The 20,806-nt window shown below is 39.9% G+C and overlaps 1 protein-coding gene across 1 annotated transcript in view; it reads right to left on the bottom strand.

The window, feature by feature from the left end:
* Positions 1–18,878: 18,878 nt before the first annotated feature.
* LOC111592962 (fringe glycosyltransferase) overlaps positions 18,879–20,806 on the bottom strand; it is a 29,588-nt gene continuing 27,660 nt past the window's right edge. The window contains exons 5-7 of the mRNA XM_023305452.2: positions 20,626–20,764; positions 19,286–19,460; positions 18,879–19,196 (exon numbers count right to left, since the gene is read on the bottom strand). Of these exons, the coding sequence (XP_023161220.2) occupies positions 18,961–19,196; positions 19,286–19,460; positions 20,626–20,764 (550 nt within the window). The 3' untranslated portion in view covers positions 18,879–18,960. The remainder of the gene's footprint in view (positions 19,197–19,285; positions 19,461–20,625; positions 20,765–20,806) is intronic.

The following is a 20,806-nucleotide window of genomic DNA, read 5'->3' as shown; positions in this document are numbered from 1 at the left end:
TCCTATGCGCTACTCATTTAATGCTATGCTCAATCAATACGTCCTCTTATATGCAGTTCTCATTCATTTCCACTACTCAATTAATGACACTCGCTCTTCTATGCGATTCTCACTCAACTCATTTGCTCAACTTCAACTACGTTGTTGATTTGTATCCATAGTTCGATAAGCTCTTCTATGCGCTTCTCATTGAACTCATTTCCTCGTTTATTTTCATTAGGTGACAGTTTTTTCCTATTTAGTTTTGCCCTAATCCTGCTGGCTTTTAGCAAATCACGTAGCTCAAACCAATACAGTAAAAACTACACAAATAAAGGCACAAATAAACAGTCAGCAAGGTTCCGGTTTCGGCTTACCTGCCTGTAAGTCTCGTCTTTAACCTAAAAGTGTCGTCTAATTGCAATTGTTACACCGTCTGTCAGATTCTCTTCTCTCTCTCTCTCTTCCTCTTAGGGTACTTGGTTTTCGTGGGATGATTAATGGACCTAGGGCAGCGAGCTACAACTGTTATTTATTTGCCATATCATATATATGAGAGTCGAGGCTGTTAAAGCCGCTGTTAATGCCCTCACTGATTGATTTGTTGTTTGACATTTGTTGGTTAATTGTTAGCTTGAATGATTGGCCAACATTTTCCGGCCCGACCCTAAGACGATTGCCATGGTGACTAGACGAACAGGAAGTTTTACTGTAACAAATACTCAAATTAATTGGCTTGAAAAGGGAGGGAATAGCAAAGGGAGTAACTAGAGCGAGAAATATTTAATCTTTAACTATAAGTTATTAAATATAAAGCAAAATTTCATTATAAGCAGCCGAAACTTTTAGGCACATTCAATGAGCCACAAGCAGAGCTTTCAAATGTTCATTAAAATCAACTTCTAGCTTCATTGAGCTTCGAGTTTAGCTTTAATTTTCAGCTGCTGTCATTGCATGAACACACTCAGCTCAGCTTTTCGCCTTAAGCCTATTTAAATGTTAATGTGGCCGGCCAAATCAAATCAAGTTCAACTAAGTAGAACATCCGAGCGCTGTCCAGACGCCATGGTTCAACTTAATGCAGCAGCTTTACGGCTCAGTAGGCCGTCTAATTATCTACGTTGGACATGGATGAAAGCTTAAATAGCAGCAGTAGCAGCAGCAGCAGCAGCAGCAGCATCAGTTGCCTATCTCTGATAGAGAAGCTATAGATACACATTGAAGATGAACTGGCAAAAATGAATAAACGAATTTAACGCTTGATTTGTCAGCTGAAATGTGAACTTTTGGCTTTGGTTTTAGCTGCTTTCATATGCACTTTGGGGCAGTGCCAAATTGCAATATATATTTATATATTTTTAAAAATATTTACAAATATATATTTATATATATATATTTACGTTTATTATTAATAAATTTATTTTCGTATATTTCTCGCCTTTTGACACATTTTTTAATATGCATGAAGCTGCGGCAACCGAAACAGAAGAGGGAGACAGCGCAAAAAGCTGTCAACTGCCAGCATTTCACGCTGTTGCTGCCCCATGTTGCACGTTGCATCGCTTATCACGGACAACACATTGTTGTTGTCACTTTTCACTTTGACAATTTTTTAATGAAGTTTCATTTTGAAAATATCTTCCTCTTTGGCTTTGTTTTTTTTGCTACCCAAAGTGTCAAATTAAAATAATCAGAACATGACAGCTACCGGCAGGCGTTGCCACGCCCCACAAAAACCAAAAAAAAAATGTAAGAGGAGGCCGAGGCCAGAGCGTCGCAGGCGAATTGTATTTAAAAAGTTCGTTTCATTAGTGCGAATTTTCGGCGCATTTCTTTGCAACTTATTTTTCATGCGCTTCATTTAAGCGACAAATCCGATTAGGCTCGGCCCCTCAGCCTGAGCTCAGCTGGCTTGGGGTAGCTGTAGCTGCGACTGACTAAAAAAGAGAAAAAATAAATAAATTGAAAATGAAATCGAATGTGAACCGCGACATGAACATTAGGCGGCCAGCGACTAAGCATTCAATGTCAACCTAAACCAAAATAATAAAACCTGAGCTGGAAGAGAAGCGCACAAAGAAACTTGTTCCCATACTCGGCGAGTGAGCAGAGAGAAGCGAGCGAGAAGCTAAATGAAATATTGGCAAATAGACAGCAGAGCGCATCTCAATGTGTTTACCCTACTCAAGCGAAAGAAAAAGGTTTACTTCAAAACTCCCACACCTTGCCCCGGCTGTTGCTCCGTCTCTCTCTCCCTCTCTGCTTCTCGCCTTCTTTCACTCTCTTAGCGGAAATTTGAGATTTATGAATTCTCGGAATGATTTTCGCAAACATTTCACAAATTATAATCATCTATATTCATTTGATTTGCCAGGCAGCTTACAAATTAGCAGCGAAATAGGGGTTTGAACTGTGGAGATGTTTGTTATAAATTTGGGAGTGACTGAGAGAGGGGGAGGTTTAAAGAAAGAGAGAGAGAAATTATATTCAATGTTGTCGTCTACTTGAATTAAATAAAAGTAATTAATATACAATATAACTTAATATGATATGTTTTAATAATAATAAAACTCTATAGAAACCTTAAAAAGTTAGTGTTCTATTTATTTTCCTTAAATTTAAATTAAGCTTGATCCAATAAAGCTTTATAAACTTTTAATTACATTTTAACGAAGCGTTGTTTATGGCTCTTCTTGTGGTTCTCAAGTTACTCGATTTTGTTAATGAATTTTTACCTTTCACTATTGTAGAAGGTAGAACATTCTTATGCGCTTTTAGCTGAATTTGTATTAGTTGTTAGTTAACTTTAACGAGGCTTGAACTTAAACCAATTTGCGGAAGAAGCAAGGCTCAAAATCGGAACATTTCATGACTCTCAATAAAATAAGTGCATTATGTATATGAAAAATAGGTTTTGTTAGGAAATATATTAAGATAGATTAATTTTCAAATAATCCCCTAGAAGATCGATCGAGTCAATGGGCAACAATCGATCTGTGAGAAAATGGGAAGAGAAAATTCTTATCAACCAAGATACAACTAGAAATATTACACACATATATATATACATATATACATATATATTTATATTTATATTTATATTTATATTTATATTTATATTTATATTTATATTTATATTTATATTTATATTTATATTTATATTTATATTATATTTATATTTATATTTATATTATATTTATATTTATATTTATATTTATATTTATATTTATATTTATATTTATATTTATATTTATATTTATATTTATATTATATTATATTTATATTTATATTTATATTTATATTTATATTTATATTTATATTTATATTTATATTTATATTTATATTTATATTTATATTTATATTTATATTTATATTTATATTTATATTTATATTTATATTTATATTTATATTTATATTTATATTTATATTTATATTTATATTTATATTTATATTTATATTTATATTTTTATTTTTATTTATATTTATATTTATATTTATATATATAATTAATATATATTTATTTATATTTATCTAGAATTACTGTTAATTTACACTTATTTTACTGTCTCGTTTTTAAAGCAAGCTGACATATAAAACAGTTAGAAGTATATATATAATTGATTTAAATCTGCAACTGTGGGAAGTACATAATATAAAGCATATCTATATATATATATATATATATATATATATATATATATATATATATATATATATATATATAAATCATGTATATCTATATATGATATACATATCTCTAACTATTTCACATAAGATCTCTTTTAAAGCATTTGCCACTCTTAAATTCTCGCACAAGTATCGCGTTTTGTGCTTAACTTTTGTTGCGGTTGGCGTTGCCGTTGCCGTTGGCGTTGCCGTTGCTGTTGCCGTTGCTGTTTGTGGCATGGTTAGCCACAAGCAACATGAACCCGCAACCCCTGCAGCTGCTAGCCATGCCACAGCATTGTGGCACAGCATTGCTTAAGCACCACCCAAAAAACCACCTTTTGCAACTTTTTAACTATGGCTATGAAAGTCGAAGATAAACAAATGTTGCATGCATCATGTTTGGTTATTTAATACAGCGCATTGGCTGCAGCTGGGCAAACACCTGGCAACTGGCAACTGGCAACTGGCGTTAGGTGGTGAAGGCGGCGCCACAATGTGGCAACTGTTGCTGCAACTCTCCACCTTCAACCAATTCGACTGGCCCTACAAATTGCTTCCTCATTGGCCACCAATTAAAAGTAATGAAAAGTTGTGCGAGCCATGCAAAAAGTTGGCTTTGCCTCCTGCCACCTGCCACCTGCCACTTGCCACTTGCCACTCACATGTGCAGCAGTTGCTGTTGGTGTTCTGCCAATGTTGGATTTGTCGGATGTGGTGCTGCATTCAAGTCCAACAACGGTAATTATGCAAATTGCAAATGGAGCGAAAGCAACTGCAACAACAGCAGCAGCAGCAGCAGCAGACGTTGCATCAACTTGGTTGAGGCACTGCCCTAACAGCTCCAGCCATTCTCTGCTCCATTTTCATGGCAGAATCGTAGGCAACCGCAAGTGTTGCCAGTAGGAAATCAAATTAGCGCGCCACGTCGCACAGTCAGCCAACAATGGCCAGCCAGATGCATGCCCCAGCGCCGGACTGAACTGGACTGGACACTGAGAGTCGACTCTAGCCGCTGCACAGTTTGCCTGCTACTCGTTCATGCCACACGCATGCTACGTACAGGCCCCGTACTTGATTATGAGTTGTAAACTGGCCAAAGAACCAAACGAGAAAGCAACTAAGAATCAAGTAAATTGTGCTCTAGTTGAACGTTTCTACACTAGTAGATACCCTGTAAACAAAGATATTGTGAGCTATATTTGCGAAAATAGCTATAATACTATTTTTCGCATATTTACTCCTAAGCTTGTTATCGATATTTATCGATGATAACCCGTTATCGATGCAGTATAAAATCAAATCGTAATTTTATGTTTCTAACTTGCGCAGCTCTAAAATAAATGTGCCTAAAAACAAACAATAATAATCGATAGTTATCGATGCCAACCAGTTATCGCTTAAGTGAATGATTTTGTATAAGATCAATACCAAATTCTTGGTTAATGATTCGTATAACACTACGAAACATGGTAATTAAAGCTAGTCTAACAATCGATATTTATCGATGCTGCTTGTTATAGATTTATTTATATCAATCTTACAAAATATTAGTGCCAAGTCACCCTTTTATTTACTTGCTCTGCCTACAGGGTATTTCAAACTGAACTTGAATAGGTTAGTGCTGTTTGCCACAAATCGATTGGCATTCTGGAAAGGGGCTCAAGGAAGAGAGAGAGAGAGAAAGGGGGAGCGAAGGAGAGGAGAGGTAGAAGGGTGTCATGAGGTGGTAAAGGGGCTTACTGCAACGTGTGACTAATTGACATTGACGACTTTTTGCCATTTGGGCCGAGCTGAGCCGCAATTCGCATTTGGCCATTCGCATTCCCCAACATCTGTGGGCCATAAACTTGAACTCGTTTTAGCTGCTTCGCGCTGCTATAATAAACTGCCAACTGCAAACTGCAACTGCGACTGCGGCAGCTAGGCAAAGTTTTATGAGCCGCAGTTGCTGTGCCACAGTTACTGCTGCTGCCACCGCCTGTGGCCCGTTGTTAAATAGCGGAAATGGACTTGGACTCAAAAAAGAAGCATTAGAATCGAAAGCCGCCAGCTGTGGGCAGCGTTTGCCTATTGAGGTGTTGAAAATGGTCAGCACTTGGAGTACTCTGCCGCCGTCGCCGCCGCCGCCGCTTTCCCTGCCACTGCTGGGTGCCCCAGCTATGCCCCAGCCTATCTGCCCGCACTGTCGTTTCGCTATGCGCTCTCTGACAGCTAAGCTAATTGCAAAGAGCCATAAAAATGCGCGACATGTTTGACTTTTGGGCATGGCCAATTGCTTAGAGAAAGAGAAAAGAAAGTAAATGGAATTAAAAGACAATAAGGAAGGTAGATAGAGGGAGGGAAGGGGGAGGAGAAGGTGTAGAAAAATAATATACAATGTTGGGGAAAAATGGTAATTGCAGTTAAAATTAGTCTAAAAACATCTAGAGGCAGAGAGAGAGAGAGACAAATAGATAAAGAGAGGAAAAGAGGCAGATTGAAAAAGAGAGTAAAAGGGAGGAGCGAGAGAGAGGCAGACATAGATAGACAAAGACAGAGGAAAAGAGAGAGAGACAGATAGAGAAAGAGAGGGAGAGTCAGAAATAAATAATAGAGCGAGAGAGAAGCAAAGATACAAATCAAGAAAAAGAGATAGAGAGAGACAATAGTATTCGAGCAACAGAAAGAGTGAGAAACGAAGAAACACAGTGAAATATTAATAATAGAATAATAAATAAATAAAAATTTAGCTGAAAATAATAAATATGTTTATATATATATAATATATATTAATATATACACGCCTCATCGCTAAGTAGTTGTTACGCAGTTCTGTGAGAATTGTTCGCCAAGCGAATTAGACTTTAAGTTGTCAGCTCGTCTTTGGCGTAATTGAGGATACTTAGTTCAACTTTCCTAAGAGCCAATTTAAAATTAAAATTTACCTTAATTTGCCACCTCTGAGCTCACCTGTCACTTCAGCATCATCGCGCTTCACTCGCCTGCTCAGCTTCAACTCTTTTTGGCACACTTGTTGCACTCGCCCCACTTCACAGCGTCTAATGTATGACAAACTTGTCAGGCAATGCCCTCTCGCTACCCTCTTTCTAACGTATGACAGAGCTTGTCTGCAATTTCCTAACAATGCGCCCTGCACTGCTTGTCCCTCTCTCCCTCTCCTCTCTATGCCTCTTGCTGTACCCGATTGTGCGCCTCGAGTATCGCTCGCTTAATTGGCATCAAATTGCTTGCATATTTCAAACAACAACAACAAAAAAAGAACGAACATCGAGCAAAGACACATCAATACAATGGGCCAATTCTCTAGATGTTTCCGCTACCCTCCCCACCCTTCGCTATCTCCCTCTTATTCGCTCTTCTCTTGTCTCGAGCATTTTTCAAAGTCCAATGCGCGTTAACAAAAATCCTTTTGAACATGTCTGTGCTCCTAATCAAAATTCCAAAAGTCATGAGTTCGGCGCAAGGCGAAACCCTTGGCCTCTCGCTCTGCGCGCGCTCACTCTCCCTCTCTCTCGTTGGGCTCCCTCTTAATGACTACTGCATGAAATTCTTAAGCCAAGTTTTTGGCTCACAAACAACGCGCGCCGACTACCAGAAAGGGGATAAAAAGGAGACGAAATGGATTTCTTTAATTTATAATTTATTGATCTTACCGCAACAGTTGTTGTTCTTGTTATTGTTGTTGTTGTTGTTGTTATGAACAACACAATTGCTCATTAGCTGTGCATGCATTAATCAAAGTGCTGCCCCGTGTTGCATGCCACTCGCTGCAGCGACTGCCTCAAGGTCAGCCGCGACTCCAATTAACGCCCCCGCCCGCCAAATTGCTAACTGTTGCAACTAATTATCAACACATTTGATAAGCCGTCGAGATTTGGCAGCGGAAGTCGCTTAACTTGTGCTGCCTTTCGGCTCCCTTGACACATCTCTAACAGGACCAGAGCAACACAGCTTTAAGTGCTCCAGTTAAAAGTGCTTGACTCAGAGATGCCCTGTAATAACTTTTCTTATGTAGCCTTGCAAAAGGAACTGCATATCTAGACTTAAATGCTGCGCCACAAGCTTAAATATGTAGAATAATCGATATTTATCGATTTAAGGTAATTGAAGTTGTTTATTGTCATATTAATATATGATGCAAAGCTGTGCTTCATATGCTTAAAGTACTTGAATTGAAAATCGATATTTATCGATTTATAGGCCAGAGTCGGTTAATGATTGGACAATCCTTAGACTTTATATATCCAACTGCTTAAACTGTATCAAATACTAAGCAGCTCAAACCTGAACATCGATAATTAGCGATTGTCCAACTACTTAATCTTCATAATATAATAATAATCGATATTTATCGAAAACATATATAATCTTTATAATATAATAATAATCGATATTTATCGAAAACATATATGAAAACTTTCGTTAAAAGCGATAAGTCTAGTTAATCAGATGCAATCTTCGTTAGCCCCCATCATATACCTACTCAACCCTTTCCTGGGCGTAAAGGGTATTGGTAAAAACCAATTTCAGTTTCACATCAAACTGCGCAACGCCCCCAACAACGCCCCAAAGCAACTACCGACCAAGTGGCTCAGCGGTCAGAGCCGGGAGATGTCTGTCCTCAGTTGCAGCTCTCTGCTCTGCAGCCTTGGGTCCATTTCACAACTGTTTGGTGCGCCTTTTGCTGCGTATCTGCGTAGCTGCAACTGCAACGCAACAAAAAGTGATTAATTTTTGATATTGTTTAAGCGATAAAAACGGAAAGAGCGAGAGGATGGGCGAAAGAGGGAAAGGGAAATAGCCCAGAGGCAGAGCAAGACGTAGACTGTGTGTCCAGACCAAGCCTTTCACATGGCTCGACTGCAGGTGCCGAACGAAGTCTGGGCCATTGTAGGTAGGCAAAAGGGGGCACAAGAAGGGATGTACAAGACCTGAAACAGGATACGAAGTGGCCCAGAGAATTGAGAGACTCGGTTGCTCAAGCTAAAACTCCCGACTCGTCTCGTTTGCTCGTCTGTGTCTGCCAGCTATCAATCAGCTTTTGACATTTTTAACTGGAATTTCTTGAAAATTTATTCGATTTTAAATTAAAAAAATTAAAAAAAAAAGAGAGATGCGAAGAGCGCAGAGCAGGGAAGAAGAGCATATAGAGAAATGAACGGAATTCTGATCCTGTGTGAGGGGCGCCTAAGACTCGAGTTAAAAGTAATTTCTGGAATTTACATAAAAATTGTTTAACGAGCTATTCTCTGCGTTTGTTTATGACGCAATGACGACAAAAGCAAATCAAATCAAACTAAAATTAAGAGAATTTAAATGGCAATTTAATGAACTTCCAAATCCACGAAATGAATAAACAAATCCCCAAAAAACAAAAAAGAATTCCAAAAACCTCTCGAGAAACCCATCAAAATTCATTTGCACTTCCAACTGTCAGAGAGAGAGAGAGAGAGGGCGAGGGAGAGGGAGAGGGGAGAGAGGGTAGAACTGAAGAGTGAAACATTTTGAAGGCATTTTAAGCTGCTTAAAACATCAGATGATTGCGGCTGATTAATCAGAGTGCGAGCATTTAAGCTGCCACAGCCAGCGAGAGGAAGAGACAGTGAGTGAGAGAGACAGCTGTTAGCTGGCTTGCGTGTTTATTTCGCCCATAAAAGTGTCATTTATCAATTTTGGACGAATGCAGGGGAAAATCTTGCTGTGCCTTTCTCTCTTATTCACTCTCCTTCTCTCTCTCTGTCACTCTCTCTTGCTCGTCTGATAGATTTGGCTTAATTGGACGCCTTTTTTTAATGTTTTGACATCAATCAACAGACACTCATTGTCTTGATTTGTTGTTTTTGTTTGTTGTTTGTTGTTTGTTGTTTGTTGGTTGCCTAGCATAGGGTATTTTAATTTCGTCACGAAATGTGAGACGCACTGAAGCAGATAGCTCAGATTGCAATGCGCACATATATTTATATTTGTAAATATTGTTGAGAATGAAACAAGTTTCTAGTTAATTAGTTTCCAGATTGAACTTAAATAAAGTCTTCATACTCGAGAGACTGTCTGCCCTTGCTAGCAACTCTTGGTAGTAGGCATGTTGTGGTATAATATCTTAAAGATATTTAGCCTAAGCTAATTATACAACTGATTGACTTCAGTTCCATTATTGTCATTTAATATATTTCGACATTGAGCATTAAGGATATATAAGAGTTTATCAGAGTATTTTTCTCTCCCTTCCCATACTCAAATTATCCATTTCAGCATTTCCAATAAGCTTAAGCCTCTAACTTCTAGCTCTTTGCCTGCACTACTTAGGAAACATATTGGGTTAAGGAATGTAGAAAGGTTAAGTGATGCAAACGTCATGTGAAAGCTAGTTTCATTCATCAAGCGTCAAGAAAGACTGTTCAGCGAATAAACATCGGTTTGACATTGACTAGATATAGGCAGATATAGTAATATATCTATATATGAACTATATCTTTTTCTAGATTTCCAAAAGAGTATCTTTCACGCTTGCCTAATGCCGCTAATGTTTTTTCCATTTGTTGTTCTTTGATTCGTTTTATGGTTGGAATTTAAATCGCGCTCTTTCATTTCCACACTTTCTATGAGGAAGGCTTTTACTGTTTGCTAGCTCGGACCCTACTTGAGCATATTTTATTTCTAATTGGAATTGGTTGGCCACATGACAAGTGCGGCTGGGCGCAGACTCAAAGAGGGGGAAGCGAACTTAACCACAACACCATTAGTCGTGCAAATGGATTACTCTTCCTGTTGGGCAAACAGAATGCACACACATACGTCAACTGTGTGCTTGTGTGTGTGAATGTGCGATACAGCAACTGAAATACACGACTCACAGGACTTGGCATCCTTTTCGATTTCGATTTTGTGTCCTAGACAAACGCATCGAATTCGTGTCAATATTTGCATTAATTCAGATCCACTCACGCACAGAGACAGAGATAGCTAACAGCTGCTGCTCATAGCAGAGTGAGTACGTGTGTGTATGAGTGTGTGTGTGTGCATTGTGGTCACAGTCACGTTTCAGGCTTTTAACATCCAGCCAATGTCCAGACAAGCATCCCAAATGACTTTTATTAGTTAACTGACCCTAGAAAAAGTTTTACAGATAACGTTGAAAACCGCACGGAACAGAACAAAAAGGGAGCAGAGTAGCAGCCGAGTTGCAAAAACCATTTATCGCATATTATAGCCAAGCAAATGCTCCGCTAGCTATGCTAAATATACCCATTGATGATGCATTAGTAGAAGCCAAGATACCCATTGATCAGCCTACATCCACTACGTTTATTTGTTAGGTGACTTCGTCAATAACTAAACTTAAAAGTCTTCAACTTTACTCGCTTTAATTTTATCTCATGAATATTCCGCTTTGTCAGCTTAAACTATTTGAAATGCCCAAAAACAGGGTATCTTTTTTCATTATAATTAAGCTTTTCTGGCTGCCAACTTTCGGCTGGTTTGGGTCACAACTTTTTACCTTGTTGCGGTGGCTCTGAAGGTCCTTGAAGCACGAACACGTCTCTGCCCACTGTGCGCCCTTTGGCCACAGTTTGAACTTTTTTCTGCCACTTTTAGTCGTGCATAATTTTTCATTTAAATTTTTCGTTGTTTTAATTTATTTCAATTAGCAAACGAAATTGTGTTGCAAACTTGTTTTGCAGTTGTTGTTGTTGTTGTACTGCACGTTTGCTGCACCCCTGCCTGACCCCTTTTTAACAGCCAGACACACATATTACGCATACGACGCGTTGCCCTCCCTCTCCATCTCTCTCTCTCTCTCTCTCTCTCTGTCACTCTCTGCATTGTAGTTAGTTGTTCTGCTGCTGTTGTTATTTCTGCTTGATTTTATGGCGCGTGACAATTGTCCACAGCATCCACAGCACTTTGCTCCACTCTAGCGCGAGCGTCGCTCACATTTTATTGTGCTGCAATTGCATTTAAATTTCGCCAACGCATTTTTTAATTAACGTTCAGCGGGCAACGCTTACAACTGGCTTGTGCTGCCTTGTATGCCTTTTGTGTTTTTGTGCCACATGCCACATGTTAGCCCCCAGCCGCAACCCTTTGCCAACTATTTAAAATGCATTGTGCCCGTTGCTTTTTGTCATTGGCACACGTAAATCCATTGAAGCATGAACAACGACAGAAAAACTGCGAATCAATAGCTGATAGCTGATAGCTGACTGAGCTGAAACTCTGTGGACTGTGTGAGGGACAGCTCTCGAGATATTTTTGAATATTTCAGCAAAGCATTTTTTGTGTGAGCATGCAGAGAACTTTTATGACTGGTTAAGCTTCGAACAACAATTTGTTTGGACTGTAATCGAAATAGGAAAAGGGCTTGGGCATCTGTTGTCTGCGTAGCTGGCATAAAATATATTTTGCATATTGCAAGCACAATTTGACTGGCATTCAGGTAAACACTGGAAAGTAGCTGCAAGTGTGGCAAGCATCCGACAGCTCTCAACAGAGACATAGCGAGAGATGGAGCAACAGAGAGAGAGGTAGACATTTTGAAAGCCTTTTGTTTGTCCAGGCTCTGTCTAAATATTGCGCCACAGGCATGACGCATGCAAAACTCAAGCGGCAGATCAAAAAACACCCCAAACAATGGCCGTACTAAGCAACAAAAAATAAATCATAAAATATTTCAGCAAAAAACAAAGTGAAGGAGAGACAAGTGAAGAAGAAGTTCTGTTGTGGAAGTTGAGCATTGAAAATGAAATGAAATATTTTATGCTCATAATAATGACACCAACAACAGGCCCCAGCAAGCATAACCATATAGCAAGCGCCAAAATGTTATAAAATGCTGTTGTATATGATTATATGCCGAGGACCCCCTCCCCAAAGCAGACAAGAAAAAAATATGTGTGAACGATGCTGATGGAAGTTTATGAACTACTAAGCAACATCTGCTGCTGCTGCTGCTGCTGCTGCTACAGAATTGATTCAAGTGGACCGCCCGACCGACCCGAAACGCGACGTCTCTCATAAAAAAGACATCAATTTTGACTTTGTTTGAAATGTAATATGAGTGGAGTGTTGAGACTAAGAGATACCCTTGAGGAGCTGAACAGAAGAGCTGTGGTGAGCTCTGGCGTTCCTCATTTATCAGATATCAATATTACAATATGAGGTAGATTGACTAAAAGATACAGTTTGTGCACTCAATGAAATGTGACGTGAAGTGGAACAGGTATTTAATGTACAGATTGCTTAAAGATACTTAGATCTATTCTCTTGTGTTTCTTTTCTTGCATTTCTTCTTTTGTCTTCTCTCTTCACTTCTCGTTGTTTCATGTTCTTTGCTTCTCTTCTGCTTTATGCTCTCTCATATCTTTAATTTTAATTTCTCTTGTCGTTTCTCTCTTCTGCTTTTTATCCTTTGTCATTTTTTGTATTTCCTTCTGTTTGCAGCTCTTCTCTGTTATCTGCTTTTATCATTATCATTTTCTTGTTTTGTTTTCTTCTCGTATTCTCCAATAGTTGTAACCCCATTGTAGGAAATTACAGGGTATATCATAATACCATAAGACGCGGCATCTGAAACTCCAAAAAAACGAAGTCTTGAGTTCATTAACAAATTGATACAACAAAATGCTGTAATTATCGCGTAGAGCAACGAAGGCCAAACAGAAGCAGCAGCGGCAGCGGCAGCGGCAGCGGCAGCAAGAGGAGTAGGAAGTAAAGGAGGAGCAGAGGCAGTGGCAGTAGCAGTGGCAGTGGCAGAGGCGCGGGCCGGGGCAGAGGCAGTTTAAAAGCGAACTTCACATAGCTCGAAGCTATTTTCAGCAGCGTCCAGCAATTAAACACTCGAACGCTCAAGCTGAAGAATTGTAGCTGGAGAATATTTTGATGCTGTTGCTGTTGCTGCTGCTGCTGCTGCTGCTGCTGCGGGGTTTGAACCCTGCCTTTTGCCTTTTGCAGCTTTAGCAGCTTTTGCCATTATGGTTGATAATTATAGGCGCTGGAATGCTGCTGTCCGAAGTGGGCGTCAGCGCGGACTGGGATTGCGATTGGAGAGCTGGGATTTGTTCAACTCTTTGTAGTTCTTCAGCTCTTATTTGCCAAGTTAAAGCGTGTTGGTTGCGTAACGCCCACTGTGTGTGGCACTTGAAGCCTGGCCGAGTGCCCGAGTGGGTTCTAAAAGATGCAAGCCTCAAGATAAACCCGGTTCAAACTACGCGCTACCTCACAATTTTCGAGTAGCTGTAGAATAAACGGAGCAACTGTTCCAGTGAAACATGAAATGGCACTGCAGACACTTGAGCTTGAGGCTCCCAGATACGGGGTGATAGGGATAGATAGATATGCATGAAAGACACAATGCAAATGACATGAAATGGAACGTTGCCTTCACAAGCCTTGACAAAAACTCAAAATCATGTAAAATGTTGTGCTAAAGCGCAAACAAATTCGTTGGAAAACAATAAATGCGGCACAACTGGCGCTGAATGGTGAGTGTGTGGTTGTGTCTGTGAAGCTCAAGTGCGTGCCACAAACAACAACAAGCAAGAAGAAGAGCAAAGGCAACGCCTGATTAATTTTAACTGATAAGCGCGTCATTTGCCTTTGTTTGCCTCCGTGATTGTTGTGCGTGTGTGTGTGCGAGTGTGTAGGCTGTTGCGCAGGCGCAAACATTTACCAGGTCATACACGCCACACACACACACATACACCTGGCACATTCTTTATCTTTATCGCATGTTTTTCTCTTGTTTGTTTTTGTTTTTTTTTTGTGTTGTTGATGAAACGTCGCAGCGCAGTTGCCGTCATCGTAGCCACGTTCAAGAAACAATTACAAACATAAAAGCAAACCATCAACGGACCCATCAGCCATCAGCGCCAGCCCCTGCCCCAACCTTCAGTCCCTGCCCCGCCTCTTCCTCTGTCTTCCTCTCAACCAGGCCAAGTACCCGCTGATAAGCATCGCTTAGCGGCTGCCTTTGTCTTTAGTTTTTATTTTGATTTTTTCTTTTATTTCCTTTTTTTGGAACACGTCGCGCAAATTTCAGCGTAAATTTGTTGCGGCCGCACGTCCTAATCAAGTTGTAGAGCAGCATTTAAGTCTTTGCAGCAACCGATTTAAAGCAAGTTACACCTAATCGCTTGCAGCTGCAAATGTGACGAAAACATAGAGAAAGTGAACAAATGTTGTCATATCGTAGTTAATACATTGAAGTTAAAGTAATCTAATACTTTTTTGAATTGCAGGCACTTGTTGGCATGAACTTTATCTGTACTCTAATCCCTAGCCCATGACCAGTCGCGTTCCATAAGGTAAGTACAGTAAAAGGATAATTTTCGTAACTTAACAGTTACTCAGGCAATCATTCAGTCGAGTAACCATTCATTCAGTCTAAGTCAATCTATCTATTGTCTATCAATCAGTCAACCTATCTATTTCTTAATCAGCTCAATCAATAAATTAATTTTCAATCAGCTGTTCCATCATTTTGCTACAATTAATTCGTCAATCAATCAATAACCATCTAACAATTCCTTCATTAGCCAGGCACTAAAAAGTATTCTTTCAATCAGTCACTCAAAGATTCAGTTGAAATTTCAGTCAGTCTATCAAATTAGCTCTGCTATTCAATCAGTCAATTGATTTTGCCGTCAGTCAATCAACATGTGATTCAGCCAGTCAGTCAATCAACGCTGTAAGCTGACAATCAGTCACTCAGTCAATCTATTAGTAATATATCTGTAATGCAGCTAGCGTATCAGTCACCAATAAGCCACCAATCAATCAATAACTTGGTGAGTCAATCATAGAATCAAGATTCAAGAAATGAATCCTTCAATCAATCAATCTCTCAATTCAAACTGTTTTGTATAAAAACATCTGTCATAGACATCCCTGAGCCCAATTTACCCGCTCTTGTGCATTTCCCATTTCTGCAGGGTATTCAAAATCCAGATTCAAGCTAAATTGGTAACACTAGGAGGCAGCGCACACAGATACACAGATTGCGGGGCTGCTGCACATAAACATAATTTAGCAGCAGTTGCCACATAAACTGCAGCAGCAACCTTTAAGTTATGAGCCCGACGCGCAGCCAGCCGCGAGTTCATTTTGCAATTATAGACAAGCAACTAAAGTACCCCTCTCTTCCTCTCCCTCTCTCTCTCTTTGCTCCTTTTAGCTGCACCTGCTGTGGCAGGCAGCGCAGCGCCTTGTCGATCGTTCGGCTGCACCAAATAAATTGCTGCTGCTGCTGTTGATGCTGCTGACTTTGTGCTCTGCTCTGCTGCTGCACTAATTTATGGCTTGCTGCATGAACGAGTGACTGACGGACTGACTGACTGACAGACTGAATGACTGACGAGTCAAGTTATTTGCCTGCCTGGTCTGCTGTTCGTTCCATCAGGACTGCCATTTTGGGCTGGCTTGGCATTTCGCTGGCCGCCAAAATTGGTTGACAACGATGGCACGAACGGCTGCCCAGCGATAAGTATCTTACAGATACTTTGGGCACGCATTGGCCGAGCGTGCATCTACAAGATACTTATATCCATAGCCAGCCTTGCGTATAATTTGCGCCTTGCTGCCTGCTCTGCATACAAAATTAGTTGCAGATACTTTTGTATCTTGCCCAGGCGCTTACACAGCCGCAGATACATTTGTATCTTTAGCAGTTCAGACAGTCAGAAATCCTTTAGAACAACATTCAAACTCAATTAAATTTATGATTTTACATAAATAACTCAGCTCAGTTGCATTTGCATCTGGCTGCAGCTGAACCGCAAATTAAATCACAATTTTCAATGGGCTACAAAGTCAAACTTGAGATACTTTTTGGTGTAGGCGGCGTCTATACTGAGTGTGCGTGCGTGCGTGTGTGTGTGCTACTGGTTTTTAAAGTCTATTTGTGGCTATTAAATTTGATGAATAACCTGGAAAATCAAACACAATGAAACCTCAAGAGTCAAATCCGAAAAGACGCTCGAAGTTCATTAAATTCTGTAAAAATATACATAAAATATGCAAAGGCGTGCCAGGGCCAAAGAGATTATCTAGATACAAAGAGAGACAGGAAGAGAGAGAGAGCTAACTTTTAATATATGATAATTAATTCATTATCGATGCTGTGACGTGAACAGGCAGACAGCCCGACAGACAGGCAGAGAGACAGCCGGCCAACCAGCACAGAGAGACTGAGATGGGCTGCAGGACAAGGCTCTTGACAAGGATTTCACTTGCAATTAAAACGAACAAGACACAAAAATTGCTGGCCAAGCTGGCTAAGCCAACCTGGGACCAGGACCAGGTAGCCTTCATTGATTAAAGCGCGCCTCGACATGGACTAAAAACTGATTATCTGCATATAAGCGACTAAAAATCACAGCCAAGACAACAGCAACGACGAAAAAAGAGAAAAATAATTGCCCAGAACTGTTTAACATATCAGAGCAAGAGATGGAGGCAGAAGAAGTATAGTCGAGTGAGTCTTTTATAAAAATTCAACAACATGTCATTGGCAACAGCAGTGGCTGCGGCTACGGCAGCGGCGTCGTGCCCCAGTGCTGCATAGCTGGGCACCCTCTCCTCGCCAGTCACTGTCTGTCTCACAGTCGGTGCGCCTTCCTGTGCGACTTTGACTGCACAGGACATGGACGTGGACATGTCAATGTCTGTCTCTCTGTCTGTCTGTCTGGTTGGCTGTATGGCTGTCTGGCTGTCTGGCAATGGCCTGCCCCATGGCAACTCTCTGATCCATATCGTTAAAAGTTAACGCTTTAGCGGGCCTTAACATGGCTTTTAGCGTTAATTAACAACGAATTTTGTTTGCTTCTTTTTTGTTTTTTTTTGTTTTTGTTGCTGCGAAATGCAAAATGCAACAACAGCAGCCGAACAAGTACACAGAATGTTAAGTGACAATCAGCTGATAAGCTGCCGCAACAACAGCAACATCGGCCACTGCTGTAGTCAACAGCCAAACACGATAAGCCACCAAGTTAAATGAATATAACTGTGATTCCGCTGCAACACGTTGAGCACAAGCACATAACAGCACTCTAACAGTGAGAAGCGCAGCGAAAGGTGTCAAATGTTATGGTTAACAGGGGAATAACTGTACTGTCAAACTGTGCGTGAGCTGTAACAGTGAGAGAATGCATGTTAAGCTTAACAGTAAACAGAACAGCGAAAGGGGTATCACTTAACAGTGCACTGAAAAGCGCTGACAGTTAATCTAGTCAGTGCTTGAACTGTAACAATGTGATGTGGCCGCCTATGCTAAGTTAACAGTATGCAGAAACCACATTATGTCAGGCTCCAACTGATTTGGAAAGAATTCTATGAAGTTTTACAGTGAGAACTGTCTATAAAGCCTAACAATATCTGTCCTATATTCTATATATAACTGAAATCTGAATTTGTGGGAAGGAAAAAGGATAATCAATAAGCCTTTTGAAGGTAATCAAGAAGCACTTAACATATGTAAATTTTGAAGACAACTTACTTCAAAGCTTCTTAAACAGAACTCTGAAAGAGAGAGAGCAAGCTGTAAGCACTGTTGACATGACATCAACTCAGCAACTTAACAGTTACTTAACATTTAAATAAGACACTGTTATTTATTTTTTATGTTATTTGATCTGGTTTTATTTAAGCAAACTAAAAATTAACAAAAATTGTTTAAACATTTCTTAGAGATTAGACTACAAATTACAAATACATTTGTTATTCATATATATATATACACGCACACACAGATAAGACATACGTTCGGGACTGTGGTTAACAGAGTTCAAAGAACACTTGATGATGTTAATAATGAATGATATGTCATATCTGCGAACTAAACTCTAAGCTCAACTTAAACATAGACTAGACCATTAATTGAACTAAGCTATTAGCTTCAATGGAAGAGTGTACGTAATGCTACATTAAAAAGGAAGCACTTGGAAAGTGTTGAATTGCTGGAATTGCAGAACTTAAGTGGTAATAGTTGAAAACTTGCATAATCTATTTATCAGTATATATATTTATATGCTTTTTTGGAAGGCAAGTTCTTGATTAACTTATGAATCTCTAGGAAGCACAACTTTCGAGTTGAATTCTATATATATATGTACAAAGAACCATATGTTTATCATTTTAGCTGTTATCGATTTATCGTTCATATTCGCATACTTAAATATTAAATCACAGTGATGAGATTTGTTTTTTTTTCTTTCTCCTAAACTTCTTTAGACGTTTGCCAAACAAATTTCGGTTCAGAACCGAGCGCAACGTCTGCAACAGCCAAGGGTAGACACCCGATAAATATCGATCTACGTTTTATCTGGGCGGGCAGAAGCTGAAGTAGGGAAAGAGTTGACAGTGCAGCGAATAGAAACGCTTTGGATCTGTCTTCAGATCGAAGCCATCCACTTTGATCACATTCCATTGATTCTTCATGTGGGCATAGCTGAAGGACACCTGATCCTGGAATGTATCGGAGCGTATAAGCTCCATCGGCTCCAAATGCGAATGGAAATTATCGACAACAGTCAACGGCACCTTCAGCAGATGCTCTGCAAAAGACCAAGAGAGAGAGCAAAGATGGAAACAGTTAATATTACGCTTGATGGGTTAGCATTTTAGGCATTGCAGCTTCACTCACCTATGATGAAACCCATTGTGACGTCGTCCGGAAAGCGTATCTTATCGCCGATGCTAATAAACTTGCCGCCACCTGCTATGGGCAGCATCTTCAGAGTCAAAGCTCGACTTAGGCAGAAGCCAGCGCCGCCTGTGGCAAACCAAAAGGTGATCTTCTTGTTGGTCGTCGCGTTCTTCTGCAAGATGAGAAGAAGTCGAAGGCAAAAGTTAACGGAAGAACTAAATAAATGAGCTGAGTAAAGGATGAACATAAATAAAAATAACATTTTTGAAGTTGAAAGCGGGCATATAAGACTGGGAATACATGGATTTATACAGTAAAGTAGGTAGAGGACATTTAACCTTTAGTTAAGCATGAAAGCCAAGTCCAGCCAGCAATTTCGTTAAGCTCTTTTAAGCACGCTTACAGCGTATGATGCAGTCGTTCACGCTGAATCTACCCTGATTTTGGCAAATTGTTGACCAAAAAAGTATAAAGAAATCCCCAGTTGATTAATTGACCATGTAAATGGGACATGTGCGTTAAGGAAACTTAATACGCAGCCCAAAGACCAAAAGCCTGAACCAAAACCGAAACCAAATCGAATATACGAAGACTTTTGACAGCAGCAGCAGCAGCTCCTCGTGACCTAATGAAGCGTTAAGTTTTTATTTTTTTTGTGGGCTTTCAATTAGTTTGTGGCAGGGATCAGGCTCGATTCAACGATTCGTCGTGGCATGCGGCCCAGCCTACAATAAGAAGTCAGAGAGAAACACTGTTTGCTGCATGCAACAGCATTCATTACGGGATCAGCTGGCTACATATATATCAAATGGATTGAAATGGGAACACAGATCGAGAGAGCCAGCCAGTCCAGCCAGCCCAGCCAGCTAGCCAGCGCTTGTGCTTGTGCTTGTCTGAGCCAGATCATATCGGTTATTAATGATAGCCTGCGCTGGCAGCTGGAAGCCAAATGGCGGCATAGACAAATGGCCACAGCCAGCCGCATAAATAATGCAGCCCGGAGAAAGGCGATCGCCGCTGCCATATACCCGGAGCTATGGACATGGCCATAAACACAGCGTCATGTAATTATTGGTATTGGAAAATATGCCAAAAAAAAATAAGCAAAATGCAAAAAAATGCAAAATAATAGCCAGGCAATAGAGCATATGCGCCTATCAGTTATCCTGTACTAAATGTCAAATATTTATAGCTATAGCCAATATTAATGCTGATCAACTTTGAAAGTCTTATGAATTTTAAAACTATTGCCAATGTTACAAGAGTAGACATTCGTGGATATGATACCCCCTGCCAAAGGTACAGGGTAATAGAAACGAACATCGATTTGCACTTACGTTATCGAGATGTATTTCCAGCGGCGAGGATATGCTCGGCTTGCCCAGATACCAGTCCACCGTGGGGCTATACTCATCCAGCAGTTTCACCAAACGGGGCACATTGACATAGTTGTCATCGTCGAAGTGACAGAACCATCTGGAAACATTACAAATTAGTTAAAATCACAAATTCAATAAA

This window comes from Drosophila hydei, unplaced genomic scaffold (genome assembly GCF_003285905.1).
Source record: "Drosophila hydei strain 15085-1641.00,03,60 unplaced genomic scaffold, DhydRS2 tig00000243-arrow-arrow-pilon, whole genome shotgun sequence".
NCBI classification, from domain to species: Eukaryota; Metazoa; Arthropoda; class Insecta; order Diptera; family Drosophilidae; genus Drosophila; species Drosophila hydei.
Note: the sequence above shows the minus strand (reverse complement) of the source record. Positions and strands in the feature narration are given on the sequence as shown.